The 23,590-nt window shown below is 50.3% G+C and overlaps 1 protein-coding gene across 2 annotated transcripts in view; it reads left to right on the top strand.

The window, feature by feature from the left end:
• Nucleotides 1–23,590, top strand: part of ZNRF1 (zinc and ring finger 1) — a 92,435-nt gene that overhangs the window by 52,557 nt on the left and 16,288 nt on the right. For both annotated transcript variants that reach the window (XM_025199765.1, XM_006020228.3), the window contains exon 2: nucleotides 17,564–17,659. In XM_025199765.1, the coding sequence (XP_025055550.1) occupies nucleotides 17,564–17,659 (96 nt within the window). The remainder of the gene's footprint in view (nucleotides 1–17,563; nucleotides 17,660–23,590) is intronic.

Here is a 23,590-nt window from a genome sequence, read left to right as displayed (position 1 = left end):
CCCCCCAATCCGGCCTGTGGCTGCTTGCACAGTGCTCTGCGCTGCACCTGGGGCACCCCATACTGTGCTCCTGCTGTGCTTGCCAGCTGCATTGCTCCAGCCCCAGCCAGTGTGCAGTTTCCTGGTGGGGCTGCCTTCCACCCACAGGTGGCTGCTCATGACACCAGGTAGCAAAGTGGGTGGAAGGCATTTAGCAGGAGATCTAGAGGTGGTCTTGAAGCTTAAAAAAAAGAATATCACTGATCTAGCTGCTGCTACTTAAGGATGGGGGGAGCAGGACCTCATCCTGCAGTGTCCTGCTCTTTCCACTCTGTCTTCTGGTCTGTGCTTTGGGCAAGGGTTGCCCCTGCTGCTGAGGCTGCTCCTACAGGATCTCATATGCCGGTGACCAATCCTGACGCTCCTCCTGGCCCAGGGAGTGTGGGAGGAGTGGAGAGGAGCTGGGCTGCAAAGTGACTCTGTCTGTGTGTCTGCCTGTTTGCAGCAGAGCATGCTACTGGGAACATGGGGGAGGGGGCGGGGGGGCATAAGGGCTGCCAGGGAGGTGGGGAACGATGGAAGAAGGCAGCAGAAGTGGCAGTCTTCAGAGGAGCAGCCGCAGGCACTGCTGGAGTAGCTGGGCCAGGCACGTGAAGGGAGAGCATTTACCTTCTCCTGCAGGGATCTTGCAGCATACTTCGGTTGCTCTCACAGCACACTAGTGTGCCCCAGCACACCCTTTGGGAATCATTGCTTTAGCCTAAGCAGTTGTCCAGCTATGGAAAGCTAGAATAGGATGCCTTCAGTCTCTAGCCAACAGATCATCCTGTGGATCATCTTTCTCCAGTCCTATCCTGAAGAACTGGCCTTGGTTTTTCTAAGGATGAGGTAAGGAGATGCAGAGTGGTTCAGCAACAGCAGTAAAAAGCCTGGTGTTATTTGGCACTCTTAGGAACTGTTTGTGCCTCCTGAAGTGGGGAGGGAAAAGCTGCATTGTGCTCTCTTTTGGATGAGGTCTGGGGATGATTGTTTTACCAGCAGGCTCAGCTCTAATGTCAGCAGCAATGCACTGATTGAGGAGGGAAATGAAAAGCAGATTATTAGCTGGTGGAAAGTTCATGTCCGCAGAATTCAGTTGCTGCGCTGTATTTTCCCTAGGTACCAGTGCTATATCCTAGTTCTGGTACTACAAGATCTTCAACCAGAGCATAGTCTAGGTATCTGTGCTAGCAGATGGCACTGCTGCTTGCTTACTCCCTTGAAGACCTATTTCAACACTGAAAGGAAGTGGGGGGTGCCTTTTGTTCCTCTGTGAGGCTGTGTCCTGTTCCAGTGCCCAGTAGATCTCATTTGCCTTGGACTGAAATCTGAGCTTCCTGTTTAGGGTAACAGTCAAACTATTGGTATGTTTATTGGGTTTGGCTCTGTTTGAGGCCCAAGGGAGAAATGAGGAACCTGTTTGTAGAAGTACAGTGTCTGGGAGGAAAGGTTGAACGGTTGCTCCAGGAGAGATCTATGGCACTCAAAGCGAAGCACCTAGATTTTCCTGCTGGGCCAGACCAGAGCTCTTGCCCAGGCCCTGAGTAATTTTGTCCAAGAATTGCACACATGGGTGGGAACTGCTCCCCACTCTTCATGCTTTGGGGGTTACAGAAGGGAGCAGCTCACAGCTGGGAAAGGGCCAGGGTAGGGCATGGAGCCAGCCAGCTTTCATTTTCCTAAACAGCTACGGTCAGCAAATGCAAAAACAATGTGCAGGGCCAGTGCTTGAACTGATTGTTTATAAAATAAATAAAGTGGGGGCCACTCCAGTGAACTCCTCTGCCCCTCCCTGCAGCTTCAAACAGGGCTTGGACATGAAACCAGCCCAGCTGCCTCCTGCCGAGAGCTCTGTCCAGATGTATCCAGAGCTCTGTGGGCTACTGCTAGATCCAGCATTTTTGCTGCCAGGGAGTGGAAAATTATGTCATGGGAGGGGCCTTTAACCATTTTATAGAGACACTGCCACATCCCTCCCCAGGTACAGGGGTGTAACCTGGGTTGCACAGAACTGGGAGTTCTGGAACAGCTAGGGCTAGGGAGATTGGAAAGCAAGCTGTGGTTGTGTTGAGTTTTGGGAGGGGCCTAGCCTGATTCCTTTGTTCATGTTTCTACCTGTTTCCGTGACACTGGTGTCAGAAGACTATGAAGAGGACCCTGTCAAACCCAGTATTCCTTGGCCAGCGGCTGCAGTGCAAAGTGTTGTGTGAAAGGTAGAGGTGCACCGATACATTGGCTCATATCATATCGGCACAAATAAAAGTAGCCTCCCTCCCAGCACCACCTCCGCCTGCCCCAAGTGCAGCCCTGGCCCCAGCTCCAGCCCACTCTCACCCCGTGCATAGATCCAGGGAGCACATGCCTCCCCTGGGACTGCACTCCATCCCGTGACCTGCCCCAGCTGGGCAGCATCTGCCCCAGCCCCACTTCTCCCTCACCATGGGGGCCTTGACCTGTCCCCCCTCCCATCCCCCAACAGACTTACCAGGCAGTGTGTTCTCCAAACTCCTGGGCTGCATGTTGGCAATTGGATCAGTATTGGCGAATATGGCTAGTTAATAACTGGCCATTGGTATCAGCCAAAAAAATCTTTATTGATGCCTCCCTGGTGAAAGGGAAACATCCTGGAGTGGTCTTGGGACTTTGGGTTTCAGCAATGCCAGTGTTTGTTTTCATGAAGCTGTGAAATAATCAGCCTGTCCGTGCCTGCAGGGTGGGGGGTGTCAGGCTGTATTGTTAGTGATAGGTTGAGCACCTTGCGTCTATCCCATCAGGCTGTGAAAAGAAATGCCACCCTGCCCACACCCAGTAACAACCTTCAGAGGTAGGACCAGCAGCCTAACTGACTGAGATGCAGTCCCTGCTGGCAGAAGAGCTTTACTCTCAGGGCACAAAGGGCATTCAAATCTAGCAGAGCAGTGATTCTTAAGGTGCTGTGCCATCTTGGGTACCTTAAAAACCTTTCAGGGGTGCCACAGGGTGCCATGCAACATTAGTTAGCATGGTTAGGTGTGCAAACATGATTCACAAGATCGACCCAGAGATTGCAAATAGGAATCCACAGTGTTAAAAACATTCACACCTGTTGTGGCCTTTCTGAGTTCTTTGCTATGGAAGAATTGCTGTTATTGTTCATCTGTTAGTCAAAGCATCCATAGATGCTTCTCAAGCAAATCCCGGGACGTCATTCTCCCCCTGTACTCGGCCTTAGTGAGGCCGCAGCTGGAGTACTGTGTCCAGTTTTGGGCTCCACAATTCAAAAAGGATGTGGAGAAGCTTGAGAGAGTCCAGAGAAGAGCCACGCGCATGATCAGAGGTCAGGGAAGCAGACCCTACGATGACAGGCTGAGAGCCCTGGGGCTCTTTAGCCTGAAAAAGCGCAGGCTCAGGGGTGATCTGATGGCCACCTACAAGTTTATCAGGGGTGACCACCAGCATCTGGGGGAACGTTTGTTCACCAGAGCGCCCCAAGGGATGACGAGGTCAAATGGTCACAAACTCCTTCAAGATCGTTTCAGGCTGGACATAAGGAAGAACTTCTTTACTGTCTGAGCCCCCAAGGTCTGGAACAGCCTGCCACCGGAGGTGGTTCAAGCGCCTTCATTGAACACCTTCAAGATGAAACTGGATGCTTATCTTGCTGGGATCCTATGACCCCAGCTGACTTCCTGCCCTTTGGGCAGGGGGCTGGACTCGATGATCTTCCGAGGTCCCTTCCAGCCCTGATGTCTATGAAATCTATGAAAATAAACCTGGCGTTTTATGAGAGGTGCCTCAAGCCTAAAAAGGTTGAGAAGTACTAAGCTAGAGGCTGAAGCATTTATCTTCTCTGTGCAGCTGAGTTGTTGAATTGAGGTTGGTACTCTGAGTTACTTGTGTACTCCAGTAGTTACTTTGGAGCCTTACCTGGGCCATGTGCCCTACCTGAGATTCCTAGCATCAGGGAGCATAGGAAGGTGGGCCTGTTTGGAGCGGGAAGAAGGCAACTCACAGGGGCATGCTACCCATGTCCTTGACAGCACCTGGCTGGCTGTATAATGCATCTAGTACCTGACGTCCCAGCAGGCCTTTACCTAAGCTAAATGGAGGTCAGACTGAGCATCAGTTAAAATCAGGTTCTGAAAATAACCCATAAGTGTTTGGCACGTTGTGTTCCTCAGTCTGCATCCCTGCTGGTTCCAGCACATGAAAATACTTGGTGTCTAGGGCCCATCTTTGGCATGTGATAGGGCTGACGTAACCCAGCGTACAGAGCTTCAGAGCTGGCTCCTCCCTAATGTAGTCTGGTCTAAGTAAGAACCTTTTCCACCGGGTCAGTCATGTGTGATGCCGTGCCAGGGAACATCCTAGTCTGCCGGAAACCCCCATGCTCACAGGGTGCTGCAGAGATTGTCTTGTGTCCAGAGCTGGGGGCTGGGGGTGTTCTTATACATGCTCTGGGGATGGGGCGCTTTAACGTGGATGATTCTGAAAGCCGCTGTAATTAAAGTGCCTGGAGTGTCTCATGTATCAGCATCCCTGCACTTCAAAATGGTGACAGGGGCACTTTATCTAAAGCAGGGGTGGGCAAAATGCGACCCACAGTCTGGTTGCAGCCCGCCAGGCCATTCTATCTGGCCTGCGGGGGCCCCTAAAAAAATTAGAAAATTAATATTTATCTGCCCCTGACTGCCTGTCATGTGGCCCTCAATGGCTTGCCAAAACTCAGTAAGCGGCCCTCCTCCTGAAATAATTGCCCACCCCTGATCTAAAGCATGTCAAGTGAGCTTTAGTTAAAGTGCCCCCGCTGACATTTGGAAACATGGGGACACTGATACCTCAAGACGCAGAGGCTGGCTGGACCATGGTAATTAGCATGATCCAGTAGACTTGATTAATCAAGTCTGCTCCAATGCCCTGTAATTACAGTGCATTGTACACAAGCCAGGAGGCTGCTCCAGGCACCTTGGATGGCGGGGTTCCAATTCTAGCTGTGCTAGGAAGTCTGTGACCTTTATTTGGTCATTTCCTTTTTTGGCCTCTATGTCCCAGTTTACAAAATGGGGTCATTGTTTACAGGGAAGCTGTGATTTAAATGTGAGTAAAACTCAGGGCCTCCAGTGGAAGACCTTGCAATTCTTAGCTGCTATGCTGGCTTCTCTGCCCCATTTACTATTATGTTTTTTCTAGTAGACTTCTGCAGAATGTCAGACAATACTGGCAAAGTCATGGGCCCTTGATTGCCCCCGAGGCCCTTGAAGGGTCAGTGTAACTGCAGGAAGTGTTGACCGCTACACCTTGACCTGGTCTTTCCAAGAGTCTAAATAAACTTGGCTGGGGCTATGCCAAGTCTGTCTGCCAGGAGCACAGGCCAGCATTCCTCCAGTGCTCCAAGCCCCTGGGGATTTGTCACAACAGTCCACCAACCCTGACCTTTCTGGAGCAACAACCATAAGTATATAGATCCCCGTGTGTTGGGGTAGGGCAAAAAAGTCCGTGTGCAGGCAGGAGGTGGGATCTCTTCTGCCTCATTCTCCCCTCCCTGCCACCAGCCTCCCTCATTCTGTCCCAAACATGCAGCTTTCCTTAAATGTCCCTTCACTGAACCCTCTTATTCAGCCAAGGTAAGAGTTTGGAGGCAGCTGCTCTGGCCTGTTGTAACCTCTGCCCAGCTAATGTTTGGGGAAGTGTTTTATTTTCCATACCTTGGTCTCCTGGTACATTGTTATCTTGGCTGCTGCCTGTTGGGAAGTCTTACATTGTTGAGGTCTTGCTGGAGCCTAGGGCTGTGGGAGATTGGAAATAACTCTGGTCCCCAAGGGACCAGACAGCAGGAGCAGGCTGTTAGGATCTGTTAGTGCATGGCACGTGCAGATGTACTAACAAGAGTATGGGGACACGGTGGTGTGTGCAATATGGCCTGCAGTAGTGAATCTTTAAAATAAACCTGTTGGGATCGTGCCTCAGATTTGAACTCTTGTTGTCTGTCTCTTTTAGCTCTATACATCATGAACTTTACTTGCTGTGCCCCTTCCTTTTCTTTCTCAGGAACTCCTTAGAAATAGCAGCTGCTTACAAAAGGGGCCTACCCTACTTGGACTGTGAAGCAGTCTCTGCATGTCCCGGCCCCAGGGCAGGAGAGGTGTCATGACCCAGCCCTTGGTAAGGGATTCACTTGACAGCCCAAAGGAGGGGAATGCTGCTAGGATCTGTTCCTTGCTTATAAAGTTCCTTTTGGTTCACTAAGGACCTAAGTGACAGAATCCTTGACCCTTTTGAGGGCTTAACCAGTAATGTGATGAGATGAATGCTCCCTTGCAAGAGTAGCCACTTCCCAAAGGGCTGGAGGATACTGAGAGATATCTCATAGGTCATAGCTAAGGCTTAATGTGCAAAATGAGGGCACTGTCAAACTGAGAGGGTGGGGGGAGAGGGATAAAGCTTGGTCTGAGAACAAAATTTCACACAGCAATGGCTGTGGGAGGAGTGAGAGCTGATCAAACCTGTCAGTGTGTGAAGGCAGCCTGACCCAAGCTGGTGCTCCGTTACTTGTCTCATGCATTTTTAAACATTCCTCCCATGCAGGGCAGTAACACACGCTGTGGATTCCCCTGTCTCTCTGCCATGGAAGTGGCAAGTCATTGTAATGCTCTTCGATCCCTGCTTTTACCTATGACATGTCCTTAGGTGTTATGTGTGAGGGTATAAAATGGTTGTTTTGGGGACCCTTAGTGTAAGCAGGTTCCCCAGCTGGGGGAGTTTTGCCCCCTGAGGAGCTCCTCAGCCAATCCTCCCCAAATAAAGCACAGTCTTTGAGCAACAACCATAAACAAAACAAACCCTTCTGCTCTGTCCTGGGCAGTAGGAAGGGAGCCCTTTGGCTCTGCACCAGCACAGGAGCCAGGTCCTCCTTAGCAGCAAACTTGCTCTTTTCACAGCTTGATTCCTTGCAGACTGTTCCCTCATGCTTTGCTCCCTTTCTGTTCTCTCCCTTGGGGTTTTAAGCACCCAGTGGGATGCTCCCTTGTTCAGATGTCCTGCAGCTCAGCTCTCAATAGATCTGATTGTTCCCTTGTTATGCTTGAGTGAATGATTGCCTGTGACCATGAGACTTCAGGTCCCTGTGTAGCAACATGGTGCTTTAAAAATGCAGTTCCCTTCCTGCATCTGGGATGCATCTGTTTTAATGCCAACCCTGTTAGTTATTGAACAAAAGGATTGGCAACATGCACAGCAAGTTGTCTGTTGGAAGCAAAAAGATGCATTTCAGATGAGCACCTGACATCTCCCCCCTCTGGGATGTCTGGCACCCTTCATGGGTGGTGGAGAAGGTAATCCTTGCAAATCTGGGGGCAAAAGTGTTGGCAAGCTGCCATAGCTATGTCCATTCTGAGGGCAAAGCAAATGCTCCAGCATGGTCAAGCCAGCACCTTTTGTCAACTTAAATACCAAGTGGCTTTAGCTCTGGAGCAGTAGCTTCTTGAATGGCATCTGTCTGTGCTGGAAGAGTTTACTCCCCAGGTGTGCACACTCTCACTTCCCCTCTGCCTCTCTTTTATCTGAAGCAAATCCCACAGATGAGGATCTTCTGCTTGTAGAAGGGTGCTGAATCCCCCGATTCCTTGACTCTGATCTGGTTTTGTACTGCAGGGTGTGCTGCAAACTCTTGCTTCTTTCCCCCCATCTGTAAAGGCAAAGGCTGGAAGCTGCAAGTCATTTCTCCCTGCCATTTTCTGTGTTCCCCAGCAGGGTGCAAGGTAAAAGCAGCTGACTGCCTTTGGCACATTGGAAGCGAACAAGATTGCATCTGGGCACTCCCTCCCTTTGCCCTGCTGTTGAACAGTCCCTTCAGGTGATCCCAGAGATGGGCAGAACTGGGCCAGCTGTTTAAAATAGCATGCTAGCATGGGAATAGTGGGGAGATTGAGGACATGAAATGATGTTTAACAATTGTGAAGTTCAGAAAAAGAATTGGGTCTTAAAGGGACATGGGCCTTTCCTGGGCTTGTTAGGCTAAAAGCCTGGGAACTAAAGATGGCACAGAGACATGATGGCATGGCCCTCTGTCAAATGGGCAGTGTTAGCTCCTGTAGGAAGCTGCACTTCCCTCGTGCTGCCAAGTCCTCTAGCAATACACAGTGCCAGTAGCAGGTCTGATTTGGAGGGCACTTGCTGGATGTGGTGGAAAGACTTCTGTCTGAGGGACCATTTATGAGCTCCTCCTCCCTGGGGCTCTGGCACTTGCACAGAGAGAGAGTTTGAGGGCATTAGTCACTGTAGCACGTGGGAGTTGGCACAGATTGGCACTGATAGCAATAGCATCTGCTTCCAGCTGATGATGGGTGCTATGGGTGCCGACTTTGTCTTTTACTGGTGGGTGGTTGCATGTGTTTTAAAAAAAAATAAATAAAAAAAAAAGAAAGAAAAAGAAACAAAGCAACATAGCACTTTACCTTTAACTTGGCACGTTCCCAAGTGAAGCCCTGTGCATGCCCAGAAGAGGCAGCATGTTACTTTTACCCAATTCTGCAGCATCTGTAAAGATCAGGTGTTTTAGTGGGGCTTTTTTGGCACATTTTATCTAATAGCTGATTAAATCAGCTTTAGCTAGAAGTGCCCAAAACCCTTGCTGATGCACCCAATCTTTATAGATGCTGAAGAGCCAGATTGAAGTGGCACACCACTCTTTTTTTGGAGGAGGGGGGGAGGGAGGAGGAGGTTATTTTGTGTGTTGTTGTTTTTTTTAACATCTGCAAGTAGATCTGTGGGTGCTGATTTTTTTTTTCAGTGGGTGCTCGAGCCCCAGAGCACCCATGGAGTTGGCGTCTATTATGGGTACAATGTGGTAAATATCTAGGCTGCCTATGCTTTCTTCCTCTACCCTGATATACCAAGGCCACCAGGTCAGCTTTCCAAGCTGTTTTTTCCTTTTGGATTTTGGGGAGTGTGACTATCCCTAGTCTAGCAGTCCCAGTACTTGCCATAGGAATCTTGCTAAGTGGGGAAACTGCTTGCATTAGACATAGTTGTGGTATAGTATTTAAGATGATGTGGCCCTGGGACAAAAAAATTGAAAGGCTGAACATTTAGGGCTGCTTGTAAGAAACCTTTTCAGACTTCTGGCATCTCTTGTGCTGATAATAGTTGGGTCTAGGATTATCATTTGGTCCATCAGACCTGTCTCTAGTCTGATGGACCAAATGCCTGACTCAGTGCAAGGCACTGCAGCACAATATGGCTAGGCTGTTTGAAAGTGCTCAGTACTGGCTCTGCTTGCTCCTGTCAAAGCTGCTGAAAATCCATGTAATTGACTTCCAGGTAAAGTGTGGGTCACATCAGAGTCACCTTTGGTACCAAAACTTAAGGGCAATCTCCGATTAACCTCTCCCTGCTGCTATGTAGAGGACCTAGCTTTTTAATCTGACACCTGGGGCTTCTCATTTATTTTGGGGAAAGAGCCATGGCCAGTCTGCATCCCAGTGCAGTTCTGCTGTCTCCCCTGGGGGCTGCCTTTCAGGGGCCTGTGTAGTCGGATAGAGTCAAAATTGAGATTACTGATTGCTTGGGAGACCCATACAACCTCTTGCATGGGACTCCCAGCTGTACAGAGATTCCAGATACCTGCAATGACTTCAAAGTGGAGCCTGGTGCATACAAATGAGTATGCAGGGTAATGGAATCTTGTATATAGAACAGAGCATCAGCTCCTAGGAGTGCTCGAGCCCTGCATAGCGTGTGCAGTTAGAATTCCGTCTGCTCTGCGGCAGTCTCCAATTCTAAGGGGCTTTTCTGTCCAGACTGAGAAAGCAACTGTTTTTGGAGCTCAATAAAGAGAGTATTCAGGTCAGGGAACATTCACCTGTTTGCTGGGTAACTGGAAAAGCACTCACCAGGTTGCCATACAAATGGGCCGTGCTTGTGGTCTAAGTTGCCCTTTGTTTTGACTAGTATTTTCAGTCTCTTTAGTCCTCAATGGCTGATTCCTGTTAATGCCTCTGAAAACCCAAAGCTTACATGGTGGTTTCAGGTAAGGGGACCATTGTATTCACAAACTGAATGGAAGAGACATTCCCCTCATATACTGGGGCTTGCTTGAGTGTGTGCCTGAATTTTAAATTGTTGAGAGGGGATTGAAGTCTAGAACTGTACAGATCCCAACCTGTCCCTCCTTGTGGATCTGTCTCCACAGCACATGAATGGCAAAGAACTCCCTTAGTTTATAGTCTACTATGTTAAGGGAACTGGCTAGGCCATGCTGTTGTGGGGATGCTGTCCCTCCTCTGGGAATTCCAGATAATATCTGCCCAGCTGACAATAATCCTGTTTGTCCTAACTGGCAGTTCCTGCCAGCCCTGCTTGCAACCTGAGACTTGGGTTGAATTTTTTTCTGGCTGCTACATCACCAGTGGCAGACTTTCTGCCATTGGAACTTGGCTTACAATTCTGATGGTAAAGCATGCATCAGAATACCCTAGCACCCTTCCCTCTGTCTGTGCCGGCTCTGCAGGGTCCGGGGGAATAGACGCTGTGTCCCAGAGGATCTAGGCTCTATTGGCATTTTTATTGCTTTCATTTTATCCATGAAGTCAGCCAGCATGGCTTAGTATTCAGTGTATAAATGAATGGCACCTCTATACTCAATCTGTTGCCACCTTCTAGAAGCCACGCTGTTTTGCACAAGGCAGTAAGCAAAAACTAGTCCGTTTTAAAGGATGTTCTCTTATAGTGGTGGGCATGAAAGGCACATGTATGGATGCCATGGGTATAGAGACAACCAAACATACTCCCAAAGGGGTTGACTGAACTCTTCTAGTTGGCCAGTATCACTCCCATGTCTATCATAGCACAGCCTTTCTCCATGACTGACAGTCCCTTGGCACTCAGAGGAATCCAGAGGCCTCTAAAGTCCACTGAGCATTGTAGTTCTGTGCCCTCTATCTGGGGAAGTTCTTGCAATAGTTGGCTTTTGGGAGCTCATTAGTGTTCCCTAGCTCCCTTGACATTTAAAGTCTTGCATCAAGTGCAGTGCATGCTTGCAAAGGAGGTTAAATGTCTGTAGCCCATCTCTACCTCCCTTCCCAGCAGCACTGCAACTCTTCTGCAGAGGAGTGACATTTGCCATCAAGGCTTACCTTTGCAGCAGAAGCCAATGCTTCATTCTTCAAGTATTCCAGAATTCCTGAGACGGGAGTGCTCCTGAGACCTAAGTTTTGTTGCTGGCACTGTCTGACTTGTTGGTTGACCCTGGAGCAATCGCCTCCCTGTGTCTGTCTCCTCATTTGTAAAAAGGAGGTAATGAAGACAGCTTCTTAACATGCTTTGAGATCTACTGAGAAGTGCTACATCACAGCAACTTGGCATTGTCTGTGCCCAGCCCATCCCATCCCAAACCCTTGTTCTGCATTCTTTTAAAATGGTGTTTTTTGTGATTTTTATAAATGATGCAAGTTTTCCCTTCACACCACTTTTGCTGCCTGTTTTAGTAGCAGTAGCTTTTGATCTTTTCCTATCTTGTATAGAGGGGAGCATTATACACCAGCAGGAGAGTGTCTTATGGAAAGCCTCTTTGGAGAAAAGTTTTGCTTAGGCCATGCCAAATGCAAGTCCTTGCCAGTCGTACAGGCGTAAGTACCACAGGGGTGGGGATATTATTCCCACACAAGCTGTTTTTTGGTTTTATTAAGCCCTTCCCAGATGACTTAGCCAAATAGAAAAAGCCAATGTACTAGAATTGGTGTCCAGGGGGAGGCTGGGGTTAGAACAGCATCATTAAATGCATTTAAATCCCACCTTGGAATTGTAGAAACTTTAGCTTGTTCCAGTATGATTCCCCTGTGTGGACAAGGCTTTACCTGTAGGTATTGAATCCTGAAGTATAACTCCCAGCAATCACTGCTCCCCTACCCTGCTGCCCTCATAAGTAGAGGTTCCTTATTACGTTCACTGTGGCTTTTACAACTTTGCTGATAGACTGGCTCTGCTGTGTGGCTGGCTTTGATTCACCAAGCAGAGGGCTAAAAGTAGGGCCTTTCTCCATTTCAATCTGCCTCTGGCACTAATTTTTCCTGGTTCTGGATGAGTCTGTTTAACCTCCGTTTCATTATCTACAAATTTTTTCCCTGTGTCAGTTGTATGAGGCCTGATTAATTACAGTGCTGAAGGACTACATTTGTTCACTCAGTTATTGTCAGTACTGATGACTATCTCCAATTTCTCTTTCAACCCATGTGGCTGTCTGCTTGGACTCTTCTTTTCTATGACCTTTTGCCTGGTAAGGGTAGATTAAAATAATAAAAAAACTACAATCTCATACAAGGCTTCACTAGCAGTTATTGCATTTTCATAATAGGGTACTTGTCGCAAGTCCACAGTGGAAAACCTGTGCTGCTGCAAGGAGTGATGTTGGTGGATCAGGTCTCCCTTCTCGTTCTTGGTGGATTCAGGTCCCCTGTGCTGTTTCAGCAGTGTGATGCTGCATGTGCTAGTTTGTATACAAGACTTGGAGCACAGGCCCTGGCCTATTTTATGGTCCACCAAAATCTCCACACCACCCTTCCTAAGCGTAAGTTCTTGACTCTGATTTCTGGGCCTAATGTCAGTGTGGGTGAGTATATTCTGCCTCCTAGAACTACTCTGATTTCAGCTGGAGATTTTTAACTCAGGTTCAAGTCACTTCTTAGATTTTTGTCTTGAGCAGTCATAGATTCATAGAAGTAGGGTCAGAAGTGACCTTGTAGGTCATCAAGTCCAACCCCCTGCCCTGGGCAGGAGAGAAAACCAGGCTCAAATGACCCCAGCCAGGTAAACATCAAGCCTCCTCTTAAAGACCCCCAGGGTAGGAGCCATCATCACTTCCCTTGGAAGTTGGTTCCAGATCCTAGCCGCCCTGACTGTGAAGTAGTGCCTTCGGATGTCCAGTCTAAACCTACTCTCTAACAATTCGTGGCCGTTATTCCTTGTTACCCTGGAGGGTGCTAGGGGGAACAAGGTCTCTCCCAAACCCTGCTAGTCCCCCCTGGTGAGTTTATAGATAGCCACCAGGTCGCCCCTCAGCCTTCTCTTGCAAAGGCTGAACAGGTTAAGGTCCCATAGCCTCTCTTCATAGGATCTGCCCTGCTGTCCCCAGAGCGTGCGGGTGGCCCTCCTCTGGACCCTCTCAATGCTGTCCACATCCCTCCTGAAGTGCGGTGCCCAGAACTGAACACAGTACTCCTAGCTGTGGCCTGACCAGTGTCGCATAGACGGGGAGGATCACCTCCTTGGCCCTACTTGAGACGCATCTGTGGATGCACAACAAGGTACGGTTAGCCCTACTGACTGACCTTGCATTGTCAGCCCATGTTCATCTTGGAATCAGTAATGACTCCAAGATCTCTTTCTGGCACCGTGCTCTCTAGAAGGGAGTTTCCCAGCTTATAAGTGTGCTGCTGGTTCCTACTGCCCAAGTGCAGCACCCTGCACTTGTCAGTATTGAAACCCATCCTATTTTCGTTAGCCCACCCCTGTAACCTGTCCAGGTCCTGCTGTAATCTGTCCTTCCCTACTAGCATGCCCACCTCACCCCAAATCTTGGTATCATCAGCAAATTTAAACAGGCTGCTTTTTACCCCGTCGGCCAAGTCACTAATAAAGAAATTGAACAGTGCAGGCCCAAAGACTGAGGCCTGGGGGAGTCCACTGCCCACTTCCCTCCAGGTCGAAAAAGACCCGTCCACCCCTACCCTCTGAATACGACCCTTCACGAATATGACTGGACTAGGCGAGATTTGGCATGCTGCCTTCTGGAAATTCACTGTAGAAAAAGGAGGATGGTTGCTAATGGGCTCAGCAGTGCAGGGACTGAACAAGGGCAAAATGAGAGACATAGTCTCCTGGCCTGACAATAGCACACTCTCAATGCAGGTTTCTTTGGTGTGATACCACCTGCATCAGTGTGCCTTTTCAACCCTTGTGGGTCCTTATACTTCATTGCTTGCCCTGCATACCTGAATAACAGTCCCACCAGCTCATTGCAGAGGCTAATCTTGCCTCCTGCCACTGTTCTTTCCAGCTGGGTTGTGGTTTTGGCAGAGTGAAGGCAAAGAGGTGGAATCTGACCTTTCTGACCTGAAAAAAGGAAGAGGAGGCTAAAAGTCCTCTAGCATTGACTCCAGCTGTAGTTCAGGTATTGCGTAGCTGGCCCCTATGCTGTGGCACTTGTCTACTGTGAAAGTGGCTGATGCTGAATGAATGAAAGAGACCGTCTTGTAAAAGCATGCCCAGGTGTGGACTGACCTGGAACAGCCCTAAGTGCAGACAGGCTGTTGGAGCAGGCTGGAGTGCATGTGTTTCCTGTCATCTGTTTGGTTCTATCCTCTTTCTCCCATGATTCAGTTTTTGGGAGTGAATCCAAATAGTTATTACAGTGCAACCTGGAATGCTGCAGAGTCCAGAGACTGAACCTCTCTCTATATCCTCTCCAGGCAGGCTCTGTTGAAATCCAGGAGTCAGCTGTATGAGTGATAAAGGAGTGGATGTTCCACATGCCTCATTTGTTGACAGTCCTTAGTTGAGGGGAGAGGGGATGTCCTTGTGCTGAGTCGTTCATCTGACTGGCATGCCCATCCTGCAAGAATCAGATGGAGACCCCGTAGCTACTAATCAGCCCAATAAAGTGCCTCCCTCCTTCCCCCAGCTCTGACTTCAGATGCATTGGAATGGGTGATTTAGAGCATGGGCAGATAAACCAATTAGAGCAAGTTATAGGAAGGCAGGACTTATTACATAGTAATGTTTGTGTCTCCTCCTATCTGATAGTAAGTGGAAGCTATATTGTCAGAACTTTGTTCTGTCAGGGCCAAACTGTCTTAGTTTAGCTTCCGCTTTCTGTGAGGCAGAAGCAGATGTGCAAAAGAGATAGTGTATGTGCTAAGTCTCCACTGCTTTTACCTTGCTATTGTTTTCTTTTTCTTTCTATTTTTTTTGTGTCCGTATTCTTAGTTGTGAAAGACTGGCACAGTATCATCCCCTAGAGCAGGGATGGGCAAAATCTGGCCTGTGGGCCTGCAGTGGACTCCATTTCCCAGCAGGCCCTGCCTGCATGGCTAGGGCCACTCTCCATGGAGACCCCAGTTGCACCTGTGCTGTGATAGTGCATGGCTGGACTTGCTATGGAGACCGGCCCCAGCCACACTGGCAGGGCATGCAGCAGGGCAGGGGCTGCTCCAGAGCTGCTGGGATGTTGCGAAGGGCAGCTTGGTCTGGGGCCAGGGCAGAGCTGTGATCTACTGCCTGCATGCTCCAGGCACGGGTGCGCAAGCAGCAGATTGCGGCTCTGCCCTGGCTCAGGACCAGGCTGTCACCGCTGCAAGAAGCCAGGGCAGAGCCTTGGTTCGCTGCCTCCGCGCCCCTGCCCAGAGCATGCAGGCAGCAGATCACGGCTCTGCCCTGGTCCTGGACCAAGCTGCCCCCGTTGCAAGATCCCAGAGGCTCTGGTGCAGTCCCCTGCCCTGCCCTGCTGTGCACCTGCCCAGCATGGCTGGGGCCAGTCCCCATGGCAACCCCAGCCTTACAGTATCACAGCACAGATGTAGCAGGGATCTCCATGGAAACTGGTCCCTGCCATGTAGGCAGGGGCTGCTGGGAAATGGAGTCCACTGGCTGCTGGATCTGCCATTTTGCCCACCCCTGCCCTAGAGCCATCCCTTCAGACTTCTGCCTGACTGCAGATGCCTGGCAATGGGATGAGAGAGTTGGTGTAAGAGAGGCCTTCCTTCTGTGGGGTCCCCAGGAAATGGTTTTGCAGATCAATCTCTCATCCCTTTGCTTCTTGTTGCCACCTATCAGGGGTTTCTTCTGATATGCTGTCCCTTGTTCTTAGAGTAGCAGTTGGTTATTTCCTGCCCTCTTTAGGTTGGTCAGAGGGAGATTGAGAGTTAATGGGCTGGGCCAGGCTAGGTGGGGTGTGTGTGCCCATGTGTGTGCATGCATAGGTATGCTTTCTGATTGTAGTTCTAGTGCAGTTGCCCTACGGTGTTGGGGTACCTTGGTAACAAACATTAGAGGGAGGCAGGGCTGGGGAGAGGACAGGACAGCTTGGAGTGGAGGGGCTGACATATAAGGAGAGACTGAGAGAACTTGGGCTGTCTCAGCATAAAAATACCTGCTACCTTTGACTGAAGTGGTTTAGTAACTGGTTTAGCAAAGCTGGTGCAGTCTCCATACATGGCTGTAGACAGGAAAGAAATCAACCAAAGCTCCATGGCCACTGGGGCCTCTTGCAGAGAGCTGATGATCTGGTTTCAGTGGTTGATAGCTGCAGAGATTTCTAAATGCAAATAGTTCATGAAAAAGCGGAACTAAATGGACGCACAATTCTTGATGTAGAGGTGGCACAGCCAGTTTTGGGACGAATATGCCCTTTCGTGGCCCTCTAGCATTGGCCCGTATGTGAGCACACTTGGCCAGCTTTGTCCCTGTTTGCATCTTGAACCCTTCCCCACCCCCCAAGCCTGACCACTTTGCTAGTTTTGGTGCTCCCTTTGTCTTGTGTACTGCATTCTCTACTGCCCCAAAGACCTGGGAAATGTTCTGACCTCTTCTCTGTGCTCCCCTTGTTCACCTCTGCTTCTGAAGCCACCCTACACTATCCATTGAATTGAAAAAAGGAAGAGCCCTGCTGCCATGATACACTAGTGTTACTGTGTCTCCTCTGGCTTTGGTTTCTGTTTGGAGTGGGCTGTCTACTTTTAGTTCATATGTTCCTTGGGTATGGATTGCCTCCTTGCCTATCATGGGATGGCCCCAATATGATCTCAGGTACAGACCAAAAAGATGACGCAATCTAAAAGCTGCAAGTACCAGAAGGGAGTGGAACTCCAGTGAAGGCAACAGCAACAAGGCTAGTATAAGTGGGGCAAAGCTGGGAGGGCAAATCCAGTCTGGTCACAGGGGAGTCCTTCTGATCAGGTCTAAGGGGCCTTGTGGGATGGATGTTGCTTAAGATACGTGAATTAAGACTAGATAAAGTGCTGGACAGCTCCTGATTAGGGACACAAAAAGTCCCCAGCATTGTGAAGGCTTCCATGCTTCCCCAGCCCTTTGGCAGAGGCAGCCTGGGGTCTCATGTCAGGTCTCTGCCCTTGTCCTGCAGTCACTAACACTGGCAAGGGGAGAGCTTCTGTACGCCTAGAATGGATTTTGCATTTGCCTTTACTGGCAGCTAACAGATGTTTTATGGCCTGTGCATAGTCATGCACATGGGAAGTGAGCTATCCTGCCTGGTTGGTAAAGGAGGTGTCCATCTACTCACCTGGGTGATCAGCAGAGTTATAACTGCTGAGCAAAGGAAGGATTGTGGTGGGATTTTTTCCCTCATCCATCTGTATTTCATGGAAAGCCTCTGCTAGGACTTGAGCAGTACTGGATCCCTCAGCTTAGAGCAGGCTGTTTTATCCCACAGCAGGTCCTGCGGTGATTTTATTTTGTTTTGTTTTTTTGACAACAGTAGCAAGCCTTTGCTCTAGCTTTTATAGATGGATGTTGCTTTGTAGAACCTCTAATTGTGGCTACCTCTGCTTCTTTCTAGGTTTCAAGTGCCCAATTTGCTCCAAATCTGTAGCTTCCGACGAGATGGAAATGCACTTTATCATGTGTCTGAGCAAACCCCGCCTCTCCTACAATGGTAAGAGCTCTGCTTCCATGCATCTGTTTCCAGATCAAATGGCTTATGATTGGGAGGGCAGATGCTGCATGGAGGGTGAGTTGCATCCAAGTTCTGTCATCATCTCGCATCAGGATGTTCCTAAACGACTCGGAGAAGGTTACTGAGAGGGTCCTTGCTGTCTCTCCCAGAGCCCTGCTGGCTTCAACTGCAGTACTGCTTACTTGGCAGAAGCTGGTCAGACTCCCCCCACTTATTATTTTCCTTTGGAAGCACTCAAGTGCATGTGCACTTTGCTGACTTGAGCCAACATGAGGGAATGGGTTGAGAACAAAGCTTTCCTAGGAAAGTGCAGCCTGCGTTTCTGGTGGGCCCTTGTCATTGCATTAGGCCTGCGGGGTCCTAGCTCAGTACCTTCCCCCAGCCCCTTTTATCCAGACAGCCTCTGGGTAATGGATCTGTCCCCTGCCTTGCCACCTTATCTCTGAAGCTCTAGCCTGGCCCTGTTACCCATGGATATGGCTCACTTATGCCTTGCTTTCAGCATGAGGACTCTCTAGTATGGATGGCTGAGCAACTTCCAGTCCTGTTAGCTCAGGCTTTTTCATGTTATTACCTTGTGGGTTTGGATCTCTGTCCTCATTGAGCTCCCATGTAGACCTGCTCTGCTGTTCACCACTTCCACCAAATGCTGGGAAAGCTAGTTGTGAATGCATTGGGGATCAGCTGGCAGACTCCCCACCCCCTTTCCCATGAGGTAGGCTGGCTGAGGGGGTGGGCTAGGGGCTGTCGTAAGGCCTTCTGGGCTTCTTGGGTCATGGGGGATTTAACACTGCTGGTGGTGTTACCTGTTGGCAATTCCTAATTTGACTGCTAAGGCCAGTGGTCTCAGATTTGCCTTCTGCCCAAAGCCAGATCTAGACTCTGTTGGCTGGATTCAGCTCAGGGAACAGGGTGGCTCTGGTGACAATGACAAGAGCTCCAGCTCCAGACTGGTACATGCAGCAGTGATATCTCCAGCTCCTGCCCTCTACTGAAGCTGGAACTGCTGCCACTGACCCACATTTCGTGCCTCAGTGACAGCTCCAGCTTCAGCACAGAGCATGTGGTAGCTACAACTACAGTTCTGGCTCATGGGATGTTGTAGGAGGGCTGGCGACTGGGGAGGTAGGGCTGCAACAGTGGTGATGGGTGAAGCAGTCAGAGGGTGACTGGGGTTGTCAGCCCTTGCTTACCCTCCTATCACCCCTGATCACTTTGTCCACCAGGGTCCTTGGGCCCCAGATTCTGGAGCAGGCTACTCATTCTGTCTCCCCAGCATCAGTCATACTCCCCAACTTATGGTGGCCCTGACTCCACAGACCAGATCCAGCTTGTGAGCCATGTGTGATACTCTTACCTTAGGTCAGTCACTTTACTCTTGTGCCTCCATTTCTTCCCTCTTTGAAATGGAGGAAGTGCTGTCCTGTTGCCTGGGGCTATACCTGTGCTAAGTGCTAGGATTATTGTGAGCACAGTGCAGAGCACCCCTACCCCAAGGATCCTGCAGGCCAAGAGGACAAACTGAACACTGTCCTGGAAAGGCAGATCTTGCCACCCAGCCTGCCCTTAGCATATTAGTGTGCCTGTAGCAGGAGGAGACCTGCATGTCTGATGTGCCAAAAGACACTGCAGCGTGGGAGCCCATGCATGTGTGGGTGGGTGGATGAGGGCAAGGCAACTAGTTGTAGTCATCTTATGGATTGGCTAGGGACGGGGTCCCCATCACCTGCTTCTGTGGTAAGCTGAGTCACTTGGGCAGCATGCTTTGCCTGGTCTGCTTCTCAGCAGAGTGCTCTTTCCTTTCCTAGCCCTCTCACAAGAGTGAGATTGGTCTCTAGCTGTCTGCAGTGGAGAAGGGCCTGTCTCATCGGTCCCCGAGCCAGCATGCTCAGCAGAGTGGTTTGTGCCAGGTAACAAATGGCAACCTGTTTGGCATGTGCTCACCAGCAGCCTGGTCTGTGCTGCCTCTGGGACTTGTCTGTCTGATCTCATCCCATGCACAAGTTAAGTCAAAGGACGTGGTCATCATGGGTGACCTAAACTACCCAGACATCTGCTGGGAAGAGCAGTCAGCCACTCACGTAGGTTCCTAGCCGAGTTACAGGACCTCCACCTAACCCAGGAGGTGCACAGTCCCACCAGGGGAAATGCCTTGTTGGACCTGGTCCTGGCCACAGGCGATGACCTGGTGAGGGGGCTGCAGGTGCTCAACCACCTGGGCGATAGCGACCATCGCCTACTGGAGTTTACCATCCAGCGCAGGGTGTCAAAGGCCTGTAGCAAGGCAGCAGCCCTGGACTTCAGGAGGGCAGATTTCAATGAGGTAAGGAGACTAGTAGGGGAGGCACTGAGGTCCCAGAGGGGAGAGGAGTTGGGAGTCCAAGAAGAGTGGTTGTTCCTTAAGGAGACAATCCTCCAAGCCCGGAGTGTGACAATCCCCACGCGGATCAAAGGGGGCAAGAGTGCTCAAAAGCCCCCGTGGCTCACCAAAAGCATCCACGAACACCTCAAAAGGAGGTGTACACCTTCAAAAGGAGGTGTACACCCAATAGAAGGGAGGGGCCATCACCAAGGAGGATTATGCCTCCTTGGCTCGAGATTATAGGGGAGCTATTAGGAAGGCTAAGGCTGGGGTGGAACTTGGACTAGCGACCCGGATCAAAGATAACAAGAAGTCCTTTTTTAAATACATAGTGGGTAAAAAGAAGGTGCCAAATAATGTGGGGCCTCTGCAGGACATGCTTGGTAATCTGGTGGTAGCACCAGATGACAAAGCTAATCTCTTTAACAGATTCTTTGCTTCCATTTTTCTGAGCAGGGACAGGGACATCCCCCCACTGAGATTTCGGATGGACCCAGGGGAAGTGCACCCAGGCCTAAGGTCAGTGAGGACCTAGTCAGGGAAGTTCTGGAGGGACTAGATGTGTTCAAATCAGCAGGTCCTGACGACCTCCACCCCAGAGTGCCTAGGGAACTGGCAGAGGTCATTGCAGGACCCCTGGCACAGCTTTACGAGCACTCATGGTGCTCTGGTGAGGTGCCTGACAACTGGAAAAAGGCCAATGTGGTTTCCATTTTCAAAAAAGGGAGGAAAGAGGACCCAGGAAACTGTAGGCCTGTTAGTCTTACCTCGGTCCTGGGGCTGCAGCCACCCCAAATTTTGCTGTAGCCCCCCTATAGTCCCCTCCCAGCACCATCACCATGGCCCTGGGTGCAGCACAGCACAGCCCAGTCTCCTCCCCTCCCCTTCCCCTCCCTCCCATGCCAGGAGGAGCTCAGCGCAAGTGACTGCGAGGCAGGCACAGAGCGTGTGACATTTCCCTTGCCCTTACCTATCCTGCTTATACAATGCCCTGGCTGTCAGGCTGCTTGTGTCCTCACCCCAGCTCACAGCTGCAGCCTGCCTTGCCCTGCTCCGCCCTATGCTCTCCTGGCATGTGTGCAACGGTGAGAGCTGCTCCCCCTCCCCACGACCCCTGCATCCTGCCATGTTCCAGCTGGGCAATGCCTTACCAGCTGGACGCAGCTGTATTGGAAATCAATTTGGTATCAGTCAATATGCCTCCTTAAAAATCAGCTATCGGTACCAGCCCCCAAAATCTCTTATCGGTGCACCCCTAGTGCCAGCCATTGCCTGTGCTTCAGTGTGGCAGGGATATAGTACTGTGACATTTCCCCTGTCCCTTACCTATCCTGCTCATACAGTGCCCTGGCTGTCAGGCTCCTTGTGTCCTCCCCACCTGTCTTATTCCATGTGGCATGCTGCTCCTGGGGTGGACAGGAAGCTCAGGTTTGGCCCCCACTCTGTATCCACTGTACCTGCAGGCTCTGCCATCACTGCCTGGCAAGGGAAGGGGCCAGGGGCTTCTGTCTCCCATCATGGTGTTGCAGTGATGGAGTTCTGGGATGATTGGGCTGGGGCGGCTCTTTGTTAAAGAACAAAGACGTTGTTTCCAGCAGAGCCCAGGGCTGTCTGGCAAGTGTGGCCTAAGCAAGGGCAAGTGATTGCCCCCTAGGGAGGTTGACCAGTGCTGCTGTTTGGCTGAGGACTTCTGCTGCTGGGAAGAGGAGGGACACCACAGCGCACTTAGTCTCTACTGAGGGTCTCTTTAATCTCCTCACAGTGATATGCACCAGAGAATGTCCAAGAGTGTTCCCAGCCTGGGCACTGATGTATGTGCTGAACTAAGTAATGGCTGGTGGAGTTTACCAGAAGGAGCTCTGCTAAGGGTGGAAGAGCAAGGCGTGGGGTTCCCCGTAGAACAAGCACATACCCAGTTCTCCCCTGGTGGCTGGGATACCACGCATGTGACTAGAGCCAGAGCCACAGTTAGTTTCACCATCACTGCTCTCCTAGTTGGTTTTAGTGCTTGCACGGCATTTGCAACTAGTTGGAACTAGCAAGGTGCTGAGGTAGCCACCAGGCCTGTGGCTGCCCTGCAGAGTAATCACTTGCTAGTAGGTTTGCTCTGTTCCTGTTGTCTGCAGCTCCTCAAACTCTTTGCTCCCTCCAGCAGGCTGGCACTACTGCCTGGGCATGACCATTTGGCAGAGGCATCATCCAACCAGGTGGCAGGCTTGCATGACACAAGCTGGGCATGTGCTACAGGCTGCTTTTCTTTCTTAGGAGTGGAAGGGAGCCTGATGGCCTAAACACCACCAGGGAAACCATTGGTCTGTTGTCATGGCATGTCCTTGTTGCTAAAATCCCATGCTAGGTGTTGGCCCCATTTCCTTAAACCCCTCCTGCAGGTGCCTTGAATACTGTACTGTGTTGGACTCCCCTGCACCACTGTCTTGCCCGTCTCCCCCTTTCCAGATCATCAGTCTGTTTTGCCTTTGCTGCCAGGCAATAAGAAACAACCCCAGCCCCCTTCTCTGCCTCCCTGCTTAATTTGTTTCATTCTTGGCACCATGCCAGCATTTATTCCTGGATCTGCATCCCTTCAGTTCCTTTCATTCAAGCCTGTCTGTGCTATAGAACTGCCTCGGCTTATTTCCATTTTGGGCACAGCACCTCTTGTGTGCTGTGTCCTGGATGCTCACCTTCTCAGCTCTCCTGAGGCTTGGTGCAACCCCCCTTCTCCCCCACCACCACCACTATTCAGGTCACAACTCTGGCACCTGTGGCCTGCATGCAGGAGGAGATAGTGATACATTCCCCATTCTGAGGGCACTGCTCCAGGCACAGGTACTAGCTCCCTGAGGAGAGCAGCTTGGAGGGGCATTCTCTTGCCTTGCACCCTGAATGCTTCCCCAGACTTTGACATTTGGACCATGCCTGTCTGATCAGGACCCAGTGCAGTGCTTGGGAGCCTGCCTGTATCTGTTCACTAAGTAACTGAACATCTTGAGTGCTTTAGGTTTCTCCTGTGCAGATGTTTCTGACTTGTGGAGCTGTCCTCTGGTGGGTTTTAACCACATGCAAATGAGGTTTTGTAATCTGCTCTTGAACATGCATTTTTCCACATCCCTGTTTCCCAATGTATCTTTAGCAGTGCAGAAATACCTATGCTGAGCTTGGACCCTCTCCACAAAGCTTGTTTCAGGCTGAAACCAGGTCCAGAAGTGCTGCTGCAAGTTAGCTGCACAGTCCATTCCAAACCATGAACTAGCCAAAACCCATGTTCCACACTGGACTCCAGTCTTCTCATCTTGCCAGGCATTTGTCCTCTCATCTAAAGCAGTACTCTTATCCTTATTGTACAGCTGGAGAGCTCAGGTCCAGCAAGACTGATTTGCCCAAGGTCAAACAGTGAGTTGGTGAGTGAGCAGGGAATTGAACCTGCATCTCCTGTGTCCTTGGCTAGAGCCTTAACCACTGAGGCAAGTCCCTTGTTTTTTCTGGTATGGTTGTCCTGTTTTCTCTGTGGTCCTGGAGATTCATTTCAGTACTTGGAGATTTGTGGC

This window comes from Alligator sinensis, unplaced genomic scaffold (assembly GCF_000455745.1).
Source record: "Alligator sinensis unplaced genomic scaffold, ASM45574v1 scaffold203_1, whole genome shotgun sequence".
Lineage (NCBI taxonomy): Eukaryota > Metazoa > Chordata > Crocodylia > Alligatoridae > Alligator > Alligator sinensis.
This window is presented reverse-complemented; position numbering and strand designations above follow the sequence as displayed.